This window comes from Anoplophora glabripennis, unplaced genomic scaffold, assembly GCF_000390285.2.
Source record: "Anoplophora glabripennis isolate ALB-LARVAE unplaced genomic scaffold, Agla_2.0 scaffold554, whole genome shotgun sequence".
In the NCBI taxonomy this organism is placed as follows: domain Eukaryota; kingdom Metazoa; phylum Arthropoda; class Insecta; order Coleoptera; family Cerambycidae; genus Anoplophora; species Anoplophora glabripennis.
This window is the reverse complement of record NW_019416637.1, coordinates 72952-88536: the sequence shown is the minus strand read 5'-3', so window position 1 is coordinate 88536 and position 15585 is coordinate 72952. Positions and strand designations below refer to the sequence as shown.

The 15585-nt window shown below is 33.0% G+C and overlaps 1 protein-coding gene across 1 annotated transcript in view; it reads right to left on the bottom strand.

Moving 5' to 3' along the window:
* Positions 1-827: 827 nt before the first annotated feature.
* LOC111691792 overlaps positions 828-15585 on the bottom strand; it is a 46292-nt gene continuing 31534 nt past the window's right edge. Inside the window, exons 2-5 of the mRNA XM_023455143.1 lie at positions 9460-9582; positions 7508-7663; positions 1850-1918; positions 828-941 (exon numbers count right to left, since the gene is read on the bottom strand). Coding sequence (XP_023310911.1) covers positions 828-941; positions 1850-1918; positions 7508-7663; positions 9460-9582 — 462 coding nt within the window. The remainder of the gene's footprint in view (positions 942-1849; positions 1919-7507; positions 7664-9459; positions 9583-15585) is intronic.

Below are 15585 nucleotides of genomic sequence, written 5' to 3'. Positions count from 1 at the left end.
CGCCAGAACATAAATTGAATTCAAAATGTTAAAAAGTTGGCTGTTTGACATTAGAAAAAGAAACGCAACTTAAAGAGCATCATCTTTTTTTTCATAGCCTTCTGCCATTGTTTATTTATTTTCACACTGGGGAGCAATACAAGTAATTTCTTTCTGTTATGTTTTTTCCATATTGCTAACAAAATTCTGTATCTCAACGCACTCAATCGGAACTTAACAGGCAACTAAAACCCGACTACCCGACTGATTAACAAGACACGCAAGCATGCCGCAACGGTTTCCCATGCGATGACGTGACACCCGGCGATCCAGCGGATACTCAACACGCCACTATGTGATTTTTTTTGGATGACTTGTAGACGATATAAAATTCTAGTTTTTTTTGCAGAGAATCTTAAAATTGCAATATCTTTCCGTTAAGCAAATAAAAACAATTTTCTGAATGAGCCCATTGTTTAATGATGGCAATGAGATATTCCTAATAATTCCATAAGTTACGGTTGTTATCCGGTACTAAGCTAGAGCATTACCTACATACGAAAATTTCGTATAAGGCAAGTAATATGGCAGAAGTCGGAATATCACCGTGTTTTTTGAATACATAGTTTCTCCAGAAATCCGAGGTGGTAATAAGACAGTTGTTCAGCGGTAAGCTCAGGGAGTCAGTAAGACAAGTGGTGGTGGTGGTACGACGAAAGTGGGAGCGGTGTGTTTTGGTTGTGGTTAAGTACAACCATTCTTAATACACCTTACCAGGCACCTCTCTTTCTACGGCCCCAGTGGTGTTTAAGAATCTATGTGATCTTTCCTGAGCTTATAGATCCAATTTAGTCGAATATCTCCCATGTTTGAGCTTCCAGCTTCTTCGGTCGGTTCTGGAGAGGACAGGACTCAAGTTTCTTTGTCTTCAACATCTCATTGCTTTTTTTAATAACGTCTCGCTGTGATCATGTGAGCGGAATTATCTAGTCACAATGATCTGCTTGGTCGAGGGACACGAGACTAAATGTTCCCAATGACGTGCTTAGTCTATGGTCTCAAGACCATGTATCAATTTCTCCTGAACGCTTAAATAGTTCAAATTGAAGCTATTAGTGTTGAATTTTGCGCCGTCGTTTTATTACCAAAAGAGGGGTCACAAGTTAGGTACAAGCAGATGCCGGAATTCTTGAGATTCGGCTTAAAAATCGGTGTGACATGGACTTTAAGGAAGGGTCACATACCTTGTAAATATTTTAGCTGGAGTCACTAAGAGCTCTGAGCACAGTAGGATAAAACGACGCTATTTGGTCTAGATGGTGTCTTACTTTCCAAATGGTTCACTACTACTTGTTTTTCTTGTTTTCAGCTTCTTGCTTGGCTGTGTATTTCTCTGATGGCTGGTCGAACTCCCTTTCAAATTTTAATGATCGCTTCGTTGGGTCGAATTACTTTGAAAATGGTGTTTTCTTGTTGAATAATTTCGCTTGGCTTCGAAAATTTTCGGAACGAATTCGGAATTTTCTCGCATGCTAATATTCTTGAAACTGACATTCAGTTCTAAATTCCTTCAATCGTTGTCGGAAACAGTTGAAATCTTCATTAACTCCTTATTAGGTCCCTGCTCAAGTACCAAATTTATCTATTTCTTTTAAAATATTAAAAAGTATTCATTTTCCCTTATTAATTTATGTCATAAAAAAATGTAAGGATATATTATTTTAACGCCGTAACAATAATGCGCTATAACAGGACCATTTAAAAAATATATACTTACAGTATTTTCTTGCAAATTAAAAAGTTTTAAATAATAATTCACACAAATTGATGGTTCAGACGTATGAATTTTAAAATCCATAATTTTGAGCACCTTCCGTTCCATCCCAAGGAGCTGATCTGTTACATATGAACTTTTACACAGACTTATTAAAGTAGATGCCTAAAATAAAGTAATAATAATATTAATACTATCTAATTGGTTACAATCATGTGGTAACATTCTAAAAATAAATAATATCTATCGGCAAAATATTCCAAAAAACATCTTTCATTATATATGAAATATGAGCGATTTGAGAGTTATTTTTTAATTTAAAATTAGCTCGAAAATAAACTTATTACATAGTTAAACAAACAAGGAGATACATTTTTCTAAATTCTCTAAAAGTATTCGTTTCATGAAAAAAATAGTACTTGTAAGTATAACTATTACATGTGAAAAAATATTGGCAAAGAAATTTTAATTTATTTTCTGAATGTGCCCTTCAGATAATACTGCTATAGATATTTTAAATTGACTCAAATGTGCAATAAGCTTATTTAAATTTAACAGACAATAGGGTCTATTCTGGAAGCGCCTGGGTTAAATTTGACGGATAGTTAAAATTCTGGATTTTAACGTTTTCCTGTATTATGTGAAATTCTTTTTAACGTACTAGTTAATAGTTAAAGTTAAAATTTTAGCGTGTCCGTTAAGGCAATCGTAGTTATTCAATCGGAAATTGTAGTTCAAACGCGCTCAAACAATTTCACAAAGAAGAAGAAGACAAAGTATTGATATTTAACCTACATTTTTATTATTCATGTCTGAACCCACTCATTATTTCTTCACTTTCGTTAACAGGGAAATTTATCAAGTCAGGTAATAAAAACGCTGTTATAGTGTTTGAGATTTCAGCTACACATCTGCTTACTGCGGGTTGGCTCACTGAAAAATTGCATCCGTGACCAACTGAGAGCTGATAACTTCTCTGTCAAAAAAAATTCAAAGCCATTAAAACTCGAACGTGTGTAGAAATTCTGGTTGCCCTTAGCCTCGTTGCACACTAGTCGGACGGGCTAACCGCATCCGGCTATCCAGATCCGGCTGGCTCTTTCACACATAATTTAATTTCCAAACCGGTTTGGCCGATATTATTAGTCTCAGTTGCATTTTTATCACGACAAGAGATGGATCGTAGACGCATTGCAATTATGTGGCTTGGCTATTGCTGATGTCGCAATAAAAAAAACAAAACATGAAAAATATCAAAAAAATATGAAAATGCCGGAACCAGCTCACCGGATCCGGTTACCCGGCAGCAAGGTGTACAGAGTCTTATATTATAACTTTCACACATGACGGAAGGAGCTATCCGGCGAACGGCCGCCGGTTTGTAGCCGGTCGTGACCACTGCCAGCCAGGCTGCCAGGTACCGGCTATCCGGCGACCGAAGTGGTAGTAGTGCATAGTTTTGTATTGACGCTTTCACACTTGCCGGGTTTAGTCGTCCGGTTTCATTGAAAAGAACAGGACGTGTCAATTATTTTTTTAAATATTTGTACTCAACTATGTTTGTCCGCTAGAAGTAGATATAGCATTCTTTATATCACTGCTTGAATCCAGACCTGTCCAGTGGGACAAAACTTTAGCATTTTCATATTTTTTGGATATTTTTTGTTTTTTTTTATTGCGACATCAGTAATAGTCAAGCCACATAATTGCAATGCGTCTACGATCCATCCCTTGTCGTGATAAAAATGCAACTGAGACTAATAATATCGGCCAAACCGGTTTGGAAATTAAATTATGTGTGAAAGAGCCAGCCGGATCTGGATAGCCGGATCCGGTTAGCCGGTCCGGCTAGTGTGCAACGAGGCTAATACCCGTTGCACACATGCCGGAACCGGCTAACCGGATCCGGTTACCCGACAGCAAGGTGTACAGAGTCTTATGGCAGCTTTCACACGTGACGGAAGGAGCTATCCGGCGAACGGCCGCCGGGTTGTAGCCGGTCGCCACCACTGCCAGCCCGGCTGCCATGTACTGGCTATCCGGCGACCGAAGTGGTAGTAGTTCATAGTTTTGTATTGACGCTTTCACACTTGCCGGGTGCTTGCCGGGTTCAGTAGCCCGGTTTCATTTAAAAGAACAGGACGTGTCAATTATTTTTTTAAATATTTGTACGCAACTATGTCGAATGTTTGTTCGCTAGAAGTAGATATAGCATTTTTATATCACTGCTTGAATCCAGACCTGTCCAGTGGGACAAAACTTTAGCCTTCTCATATTTTTTGGATATTTTTCATATTTTTTGTTTTTTTATGGCGACGACATCGGCAATAGCCAAGCCACATAATTGTAATGCGTCTACGATCCATGTCTTGTCGTGATAAAAATGCAACTGAGACTAATATCGGCCAAACCGGTTTGAAAATTAAATTACGTGTGAAAGAGGCAGCCGGATCCGGATAGCCGATGAAATTAAATATTTAAGTACGAACAAAAAAAAGACAAACATGTGGAATGTTATGTAGACAACCCCGTACCTAAGGGTAAGCCCAGCTAGGCTAGTTCGTCATTAGTATTCAGGGTGTTTCAGGATACATTTTTTTCTAGAGAAGCTTTGTAATTTTTAAAAAAATTTAAATTTTTTAAATAACTTCTAAATGAAGAAGGCTATTTAAGCCAAATGTGGCATGACACATCTTATAAGATACCATTTTTCTATAGAAGTAGAAGTCCCGCAAGCAACCAGTGGCAGAGTTATGGGACTCATTAAATTATAAAAAAAATTAATACGGCCCTACTGAAAATAAAAATAATGCTGTTTTTAGATAGAACAGTGTGTTATTGACAAAAAGTGTACATTAACTTTTTTCTGACTCTTATAGTTTCATGGCAAAATTGATTTTTCGGAAGGGTGCTTCTGGATTCTGTCGATAAACTTTAAAATGAACCTCAACAAAAAATTTCGAGTAGGCTGCTGTCAAGCAATGTTAATTTGACGTTTTAAATGTTATTTTGCGAATTGTTGCATAAATTATCCATTAGATAAAGCGTTCAAACTAATAAAAATAAGTTTAATAATGCCGTCCATATTTTCGAACAATGAATATGCCAATATGGTCTTTGTATATGGTTTTTGTGATGGAAATGCCACGGCATTCGCCGTGAATATGCAGTTTTTTTTTTCGCAATCGCCGTGAATATGCAGTAAGATTTCCTCATCGCAGACTACCAGCAAAGGAAACATTTTCAACGACATTCAGTCGTCTCAGACAAACTGAGTCTTTCGGTATTCCAACTTATGCTGACGGACATTTTGTCCCACTTCAGGACGAAGTAAGATCGAATACTATCTTAAACCATTTCGATGAAAATCCATCCACGAGTGTCAGAAGATCTAGCTATGAGCTAGGTATTTCGTCAAATTCCATTTGGAGGACTCTTCGGGCTNTATTCCAACTTATGCTGATGGACATTTTGCCCCACTTCAGGACGAAGTAAGATCGAATACTATTTTAAACCATTTCGATGAAAATCCATCCACGAGTGTCAGAAGATCTAGCTATGAGCTAGGTATTTCGTCAAATTCCATTTGGAGGACTCTTCGGGCTGATAGACGCCATGCATACCATATCCAGTGTGTGCAACATTTATTGCCTCAGGACATACGATGCAGGCGCATGTTTTGTGACTGGATGTTAAACCAAGCAGAGAATGATGATCAGTTTACGCAAAAAGTAATGTGGACGGATGAGGCAACATTTATTCGAAGGGGAATTTTAAACCAAAGAAACAACCATATTTGGTCCTACGAGAATCCACGGTAAGGGAACATACTTTTCAGCATGAATTCCAATGTAACGTATGGTTGGGTGTGTTGGACAACACTATAGTTAGTCCCTGCTTCCTTCCGCATCGGTTAAATGCTGAAATGTTTACCGAGTTCCTTGAAAATGGTTTTCAAGATTTGTTAGAAGATGTTCCGCTTAATACTCGAATGAACAGTTGGTTTCAACTTGATGGTTGTCCTGCCCATTTTGGTAGAGGTCCTAGGGAGTGGTTAAACATTAATTATCCCAGGAGATGGATTGGTCGTGGATGACCTGCAGCGTGGTCCGCACGTTCACCGGACTTGATACCGATGGATTATTTCGTTTGAGGTGCTGTTCGACAAAAAGTCTACGAGATGCCAGTTGATACCCTAGAACAAGGGTCGGCAACTGGCGGACCGCGGAAGGTCAAATACTGGATCGCCAAAAATTTTTTTTAAAAATTATTTAAAAAATGTTTTTTACGTTTAAGTGCCAATCTTATCATTTTTTCTAGTATTTACAATTGTGTGAGTGTTTTGAGTTCTTAATGGTTAGTAAGCAGATTAAAGAATCCAAATTAAAATAAAAAATAAGAAATGTGATTTTTTTTCTGGAACTCGTTAAAAATTTTCAAAAGTATTCGGACCCCACCTAAAATTATTTGCCGACCCCTGCCGTAGAAGATCTAAGACAGCGAATAGTCCAAGCGTGTCGAGAATTAACTCCAATTTAGTGTCGATCGGCCACTACTTCCATGGTTAGAAGATGTCGTGCTTGTCTACAGTTCGGAGGCGCCCATTTTGAACAAAATATTTTTTAAATCATTTCATTTTTTATTCACTTTTCGCTTTGTCTAGGTATTTTGGTTGTTTCAATTTACAAATAAATTTTCATATATTGTTTGCCATTTTATTTTATTTAAAAGTACACAACACAAGTAAATGAAGTGACTACAAACCGCCTGAAAAAATTTAGGAGTATAGCAAGGGTCGTTATGTTGTCGCATTACGACATAGTCACATTAGATGTTAGGTACTTAAATATTTCTATTGTTTTCATCATTTTTTTTTTTTTCTAAAAAAAACACCCTAATGTCAAAACGAAGCATCTCCTAAATAATTTTAATACTATTGGTTAAACCCAAGGGAAGGGGAGACAAAAAGGCTTATTTGACTCACACATACTCGAGACTAAGACCAATTTTAATAGGTACTATATTTTTTTAGGTTTTATGAGGAACGTCTTCCTAAAGTTTATCGACAGAATCCAGAAGCACCCTTCCGAAAAATCAATTTTGCCATGAAACTATAAGAGTTAGGAAAAAAGTGAATGTACACTTTTTGTCAATAACAAACTGTTCTATCTAAAAACAGCATCATTTTTTATTTTCAGTAGGGCCGTATTAATTTTTTTTATAATTTAATGAGTCTGAGTCCCCATAACTCCGCCACTGGTTGCTTGCGGGACTTCTACTTCTATGGAAAAATGGTATCTTATAAGAAGATGTGTCATGCCAAATTTGGCTTAAATAGCCTTCTCCATTTAGAAGTTATTTAAAAAATTCGAATTTTTAAAAAAATCTTTAACGCTCTATATTTCGAAAATGAAGCGTCTCTTATTTTTTTATGAGAAATATCTCCTTAAAGTTTTGACGACTTAATCCTGAAACACCCTGTATATGCCATCATCATGCGGCTCTAATGAGACTGGTGTACTTTTACGCACTGATGTTTTTGGAGGTATCAAGCATTACAAAAATATCCGTAAAAAAGTTAACATACGATATAGTCTGTAAAATATAATCGCCAACTAATTATTTTTTTAATCGCAAAATGATGGTTTAATTTTTTGTTTTACTTTTTAACGAAATTTAATAAACCTTAAAAAATAAATATAGAGAAATAACGTATAAGAATTAATAATATTATTTTAGGCTTTCTTTTCTTACCTTGGGAAAATTGGAACCAATAAGTTTCATAGCTATCCACAGAGTGCTTATAATGGTCAGTTGATACATATTTATGGGGACAACAACGTTTGCCAATACATGGTCCAATAAATTTACAGCCAAGTAATATTCACTCTCCGAAAAATTCAGGTGCACCTAAAATGAGTTTGTATAACTTTTCGTCATTTGTAAACACCAATACCAACAAATGGTTTAACAGGCCACCTAAGTTAGTTGTAAAATGTTGGATATTTGCCCTCAAAGAAAATAATAAAGATAAGAAATATATCTGTATTCTGATTATGCACTGAAAGAAATGCGCTTTATTCTTTATTAGAATTCTATATGCCATTATAAGACCATTGTATACTATATGTGACAGTTAAACAGGTGAATATTGGATATAAAACGCGTACTGCTAGCACAGCTGTATAGTGACTATAAACCTTATTCTTTATTAAATTATTGTATACAATTACAACGTTTTTATACCCTTTACGAAATAATAGCAATAACTGTTATTAAAGTGTTCCATATCGTTATTAGAACATCTAGTACTGGTTATAAGTTTTATAATAATAAATGTATTAAACTGTTGTATACTCTGTATGAGTTAAAACATATGACATTAAGTTTTCAGAAATTTTATTGGATAACTGTAATTACAAGCTAAGGTTCTAATGTAAATATAAAACATACATTTAAGTATTAAAAATGATGACAAATCGCTCCCAAAACTGTCCAGTTTATTTTCTTAGCAACGATGCACCCGTATTTTCTTGTATTACATGAGAATTTGCACAATAACTCTTCCACCTTAAGAATGAAGTATCGCCTGAAAGGTTGAGCTTCTTTCCATCTAATTCTATTTCCTCTGGTTGATTGACTTTGTACCCATGCTCTTCTTTGTCACCGTTAACCTTCTGTTCCTCCATCTTATAAAAAACTTAACATCAGCGGTTTCTAATAGAGCATACAAAATAATAATTTTTAAGATTTACATTTAAAAAAAGCAAAACAACTACAAACCATAAAACAGTTAGATACTTACATAATTTTCCATTTCACACAACGCACCTTCCAGTTAAACTAATTGAATAATGAGTATAGAGATGATTGCTTTTTTTAAATAAAAGTTGTATATGTGTTATAAAAGTTTTAATATGAGCTATACACATTATTCTAGATAAACAGTTTAATAAGTCCATTTCTTTCAGTGTGAAATCCTGGAAATTTCAATAAAAAAAATTAACATTATAATAATAAATGTGAAGTTAAAAGAATATAACAAATAAATAAAATTCTTTATAGGTGTTCGAACATCAGCATTTAAATAGAAAAACTGAAAAAAATAGTTCAATTTCTTCATGCAAATTTGAAACTTAAATAAAAGCTTCAGAAGGCAAATATGGAAAAAGTTAGCTATTGGAACCGTAGTGTGAACACTCTGAAACAAAACAATCTGTCCTACAAGAATAAAGTAATGCCAGCGAAGGCAATGGAGTAATAAAGCTGTAGATATTGGCATGGCGCAATATTGCTAAGTTTTTACAAGATATGCAATATCAGCAGAATATTTGGCTTATTTTAAATATTGTGAACCATTTCCTGATTAAGAGTAGAAAAGGGTAAATTACCTATATGATACATCAAAATTATGAGAAAACTTTTCTATAAAATATATATCAAAATTTATTTTCAAATTCCATATTACATTCAATTTTCAGTACAATCATTGCTTAGAAAACTGCCTATTTATTTCTCAATATCATATACCGACACGCACAGAAACAATCTGAGTAAAGTAGACTGCTTTTAAATATGTAATAAAAGCTTATGTTAGTAGTAGTATGTTAGTCACAGTCATCACCGGACAAAAATCGTAATGTGTAACCAACCTTATAACTAATACTAGTACCTAAGTATATTACAATGAAACATAATAAGCTAACCTGTTCCTTTAGTAACCAGTTCAATATTGCCGCTCTGTACTGTAGGTTTGGATTATATCTTAGGAAGAAATGTTCATTCAATGTAATTTCCTGTTCCTGCTTCCTAATATATTTTAAATTATCCTAAAACAAAATTTGTATATGATTCATTGTTATAGGAACCTAAAAAATAGTAGGCCTAGATTTATAACCTACTAAAGTATCTACGAAAAATTTTCAGCTTCCAGGTGATAACCAAATTAAGGTCAACTTCCTAATTATACAGGGTTATAAATATGACGGGAATTATTAAAATGTTCTTAAAAATATGTCGAGTAGGTACCAGGGTTTGCAAAAGTCTTTAGTTCTTTACACATTGGACTTTGAGCATAGCATAGGATTATAAAGTATTCTATTCTGTAATTAATAATAATTTCAAGAATAATATAAGTATTCCATTTTTCCAATTACTTTTTCTAAATTTCACATTTTGATCTCTTTTTTATTTTATTTTAGATATAATAATTTCATTAGCTTTGCAACTTTTGAGATTTCTGAGATTTAGATTACAATTTTTTTTTAATAATAATATTTTATAACTTTGTCATAAACGTAGTTAATTATTTTTTTCTTTAGTTTAAAGTTAATAAAGTAATTAATTCTAAAAAATATTCCTAAAATATTATCAAATGAGGTCATGCTCCTTATTAGCAAAAATCTAAATACGCGAAAAAATCTGAGGCCTTCGTAGATACTTAGCAATTAATAAATAACTAAAATTAGAATTATCTACCTTTACTTATATTACTAATATTTTTTCATTAGTAATAATTAACAAAATCAGATTACAGATTGAAAGATAAATTTATGCACATATAATGACAATTAATCTTTAAGCAAATTTGTAGAGTAGGTATTATAGGAAAAATGAAAATTCTGAAGAAAAATGTTGATATGATGGTTTCTCAAAAAGATAACCTAGACTCCTCGAGATATGAATTTTCTAATTATTTTGGAATAAAAGTGAGGAACTTTGGAGCAAAACCGAATAAATTAATTTTTTATGAAAAGCGATATAGGGGCGGATATCGACTCACCTTGGTGAAGTACACATTATAAACTACCTAGTACTGAGCAAAACCAAATAAATCCATATGAGTTTGAGGTTGACGTTTTCGTGCAAAACCAAATAAAGCCGATTTTATTTCAAAACCAAATATATATAAACTCATGTTGAGTAACATATTTGTACATATTGAGAATACTAGATGGCAATGGGGAATACGAAGGAAATAAGAATAATAATTATTATGATAGATCTTGTCGCCATATTGTCTTTTCGTGTTACCGAATTAGTGATTCGTAGTGTAAGCAAACGTACCGTTGTTTGTTGTCTTGTAGCCGTTCGCCATAGATATTTTATTATTTTCAGTTATTTTTCTACTAGAAAGAGTGGGAAAGTGATACAAATTTTGAATGGTACAAAAGCCTTTTATGAAAATCAAGGTCAAGGAGGAAATAACTCATGAAGATATAAGTATTACAACTGCTTGGAAAAGGAATCTGTACTTCATATTTAAGTTTTTTTTATTATTTGGATTAAAAGTATGTAGCTATTTTTTGTTTAATTCCTAACTAGAAACTTATTACTTTTTTTTAAATTTTTCTCAAATGTTTATTTTCAAGTTTTGTCAGAAAAATAAAGATTTTATGTTTACATTACTACTTATAATAATGTTTACATCAATGTTTGTTAATAAAGTTTTTAGCAATACCAAACAAATCCAGTAATTTTGAGCAAAACGAAATAAATCCAGTTTAGCTTTTGTTATATTTTTTAAAAAATATATTTCCATTCTTTAACAATAAATAATACTCAAATAAACATTCATTGTATGTATTAAATTGACAACAATAAACTGGTGACAGATTAGGTGCTTGTTTTGAAGTCCCACTAAAAATTTCACAGCCATCCTCGCAAGAAATTATGCGATATCTGTTGACTGCACGAAAAAAAGTAAATACCTTAAAAACCAAAAGAGACAGGTATAGGGAACAATTATACCATTCGAAGTAGAACAAAATTGTTCATCATGTTGCACAAAAATGTACAGGGTGTTCCATTTAAAAAATAAGTTAAGATGGTTTAAAGTTGACTAAATTCGGCATTAAATTTCTACCACCCTGTATGAAAGTCATTTATGGCAGGGAAGTTTAGAGTTTTAGTTATGTCCCCTATAAATTTTATCGCTCTAACTTTATTATTGTAAAATACACATCTTTTTGAATTAGGCAGTGCATTTTTAATTTAAAAAAAAAATTAAATATATCAAAAACGGTTAACTTTAAGAATAGGAAACCTTTATGAAAGTTTACCAAAACATTGACGTAGAATCCAAAATTATAATAATATACAGGGTGTTCTATTTAAAATAACGAAGATGACGTCAACATGCAGTATAACCGGAAGCGTTAGGTGGACGCCATTATTTTAGTTAAGAAGGGCATGCCCGAAAACACTATTATCCAAATTTTCAAAATTAAAATCCAAGTACCTAGTCTCTGAAATATGTCTGTATTATCACTTTCATAGGCATTTGAATTCACTTGACTGATTAGGCTACAAACATATTCTATCGTGGCCAACGAAAATTGGAATGGCATATCATCATCAAATTTACTGCAATTGTAGCACTTTGTATTATTTTGGCAATTGTCTTATAGGGCTAAATACTGGAGCAAAATATCCATTTACCGCATTAGGTTTCTGAAGATCAGCAGAAGCATATATGTATACAGTATGACTACGTTTTATTTTAAGTTCTTTACTGAATTTCAAAAATCTATAGATGATGAGTTTTTTTTCATGAAAATTTAAATATGCAATTTTCTTACGTCTAACTACATTCAGTAACACGAAGACAATATATTGCAAAAGTGAACGTGTGGTGCGCGATATCTGTCCATGGCATTATAGGCTCATATTTTTACAACACCTGCAATAAAATATTGTACATAGAAATGCTTGATACATTTTTTGGTCATTAAATTTTCGCCAAAAACGGTATTTTCAATAGGATGGTTGTTCAGCACATTGTGTTCGTGAGGTAACAGAATGGCTTAACCATAGGTTTAGTCCAAGATGGATTGGTAGAAATGGTCCAATTTTGTGGACCCCAAGGAGCCCTGACTTAACCATGGCCGGATTGTTTCTATGGGGCCGTTTAAAACAAATTGTTTATGCTATTCCAATACCAAATAATATTGAAATGCTAAAAGGCAGAATTACCCAGGCTGTCCGTTCAATATCCCAGGAAGAAATCAGAAATTTCTTTAGATATTCCTTCAGAAGCAATTAGAAAAATGCGTTCAATATGGGGGTGGTGTTTTTGAAATTTGATATCTTCATCATATTGCTTTGTTTACTTTTTTTAGCTTAATTGTTGTAGTTATGTTCGTATTATTTAAAAATTACACTTGAATAAGACGTATTTTAGATTTGTACTTTGTTCTCCGTATAAAAAATTAAATTTTTGATAACGCGACTCTTATTCATTTTTCAAGCAAAAGTTTTTATCAAGAATGCCTTTTTTCGTATCTTGCAAAATAAGGTAACATACCTATTATCCACACTGAAGTTCATGCCGTTTTTTGGCATCTTTTTGGTTCATTTGTTATCTTGTAATCCGCGGACATAATCTTTCTCATTTATGTAAATCTATTCCAAAAGATGACATCTATATCCAATTAATAGCATGCCGAATTTGATTTAAATCGGACATAGCGTTTTAAAGTTATTTGGAAAAAATTAAAAATGTTGCCAACTTTGATACCCTTTAGAGTGAAACGAAACAATTTTAGGCAGAAGTAAGACAAGTTAAATGATTTGACGTTAATCATGGACATAGAATTTTGGTATAGCATGTACATGAATCGCATCGTTAAGTTGGTGGCATATATTAGGTACCTCCACAAATTTCTTGAAAAGCGATAGATCAAATTTTTAAGAACAATAGCACAAACTAGCACATAATAAAATGAATACTTCTATACTGGGTGTCCCGAATTTAATGTATTAAAATTTGGTCACAGATTCTTAAGATTAATTTAGGAAACCTGTATTTTTAATTTTTGCCAAGTGGCTCCCTTTTCGGAGTTACAGCCTCCTGAAATACCCCCTTAAGAATAGTCTTTTTTTTTGTACCTATCATTCGATTGTTTTCGCGTGTAACTTATACAGACAGGATCTGTAATCGTAAGAAGACCCAATGCAGAAAGACGCCTTTTGTTAACACTCTATTAAGAAAGAAATATCTTAAATTTAACTGAAGAAAACTCGTTGGCAATATCGATTCTCGATTAACAGTTGGGTTAGAATCATCTGGAGATGGCATATTAAATCACATTTCTTGCTCCCTGGTCTAAACACAGAAAACCTACATTTCATGGAAAATAATTGTGAATTAAAAAATAAACATAAAAAGTTTCAAATTGTTTTTGTGGAAGTTTTATTAAAAATTCGGTTCTTAATAAATTTAATTAGAATTTCGTACAAATCACGATATGCATTCGATCAGATTTTGCAATTTTTCTCGAAAACATTGTGTTTTACGAAAAAAATATTAAAAAACAAAAAAGTTTCTAAATTCAATGGCTTTCTATACTCTATTTTTAAACTAAGACGAGCGTTTTGAATATTGCGCGCCAAAATGTTGGTTTCTTATTGGTTAAATTCGAGCCCACTTTACACTGCTAATAAATTTTACATTTTGACATTTGTTGTCATTTTGCCTCTTAGTTATCATCAGTTCGTGGTCATTGTGTTTTTACCTGCTTTTCTTTCTATTTATTATCCCAGTTACGTATAAATCAGTTCTTATAAGAACTAAACAACTTATTATATTGTTTATCATCCGTTTTTTCCAATTTTCCACTGGATATGGATGATGCTGTGCCGACCACGAGTAAGGCAGGCGCGGGAATTACATCGTCGTCGCCCCCAAGGAAATGAAAACAACTCAGTTTGGGGCATTTATCTCTAGCAGAAAAACAAGCAATTTTGAATTTGTACAAGAAAAGCCGAGATGATGAACCTACTCTTAAAACTGTCCAACTTGTATCCAAAATAGCGATGACATTAGGTAAATTTATATTAACATTATTCTGTTGAACTATATTACACATTATACTTTTTTAGGTGTTGCAAAATCAACATTATATCGAGCCATAAACAGTATAAATCTACTGGAAGGGTGTCTACTTCCAAACACTGTTGTGGAACACCTGGGATTGTTATATGTTTGGATGAAGCAATGAAGAATTCCATAAGGCGTATAGTACACAGCTTTTTCTTTAAAAATGAGATCCCCACTTTGTCCAAAATTTTAACCGAAATAAAAAGTCATCAGGATTTGCCACAGATATCTCGTTCATCATTATACAAATTTATAAAGCAAGTTAATTTTAAGTAAGGTTGAAGACATATCTCAGAGCAAGTATAATTGCAATAAAAACATTTTATTTTTTTTTTGCAGATACTTAAAACAGAGTCGTAAAAATGTGTTGATAGAACGTGATGATATAGTGAGATGGAGACTTGACTACTTGATATCAATTGAATATTCAATAAAAAGAAAGTTATTCTAATTGTTTATAAGTACAAAAGTTCGACCAATGTTTAAACAAGCGCCAGAGCTCTCCTAATTGACGGATTCGAATTTTTCAAAGAAAGTTTGAAAGCTTGAGAGCCCTTCTATAAGTGATTAAATTTTCAAGTATCTAAAGTCCTTGGTTTTTGCTTTGCAAAATTTTAAAAATCTGCAAATTTTTTTTCAAAATCTGGATTGCAAAATTATTATGCAAAATCTATCGAACCGATTTTGATGAAATTTGGTGTGAAGATTCTACATAACATGAAGTTTTCTTGAGCCAAGTATAAAGGTCCTATACTCAATTTAAATACCTCAAAAAATTCCCTAAAAAGTATTGTTTTTTAACCCCATTTTTGCGATTTTTTCGATTTTTACCATAATAATCATGATTCATTCGGTTTGTAACTAGTCACGTTTTGTAAAAAATTTAATTGCAAACATTTTTTTCCTCTTCCATTTTCGTCTAAAATCAACTCTTGAAAAGATACATAATTAA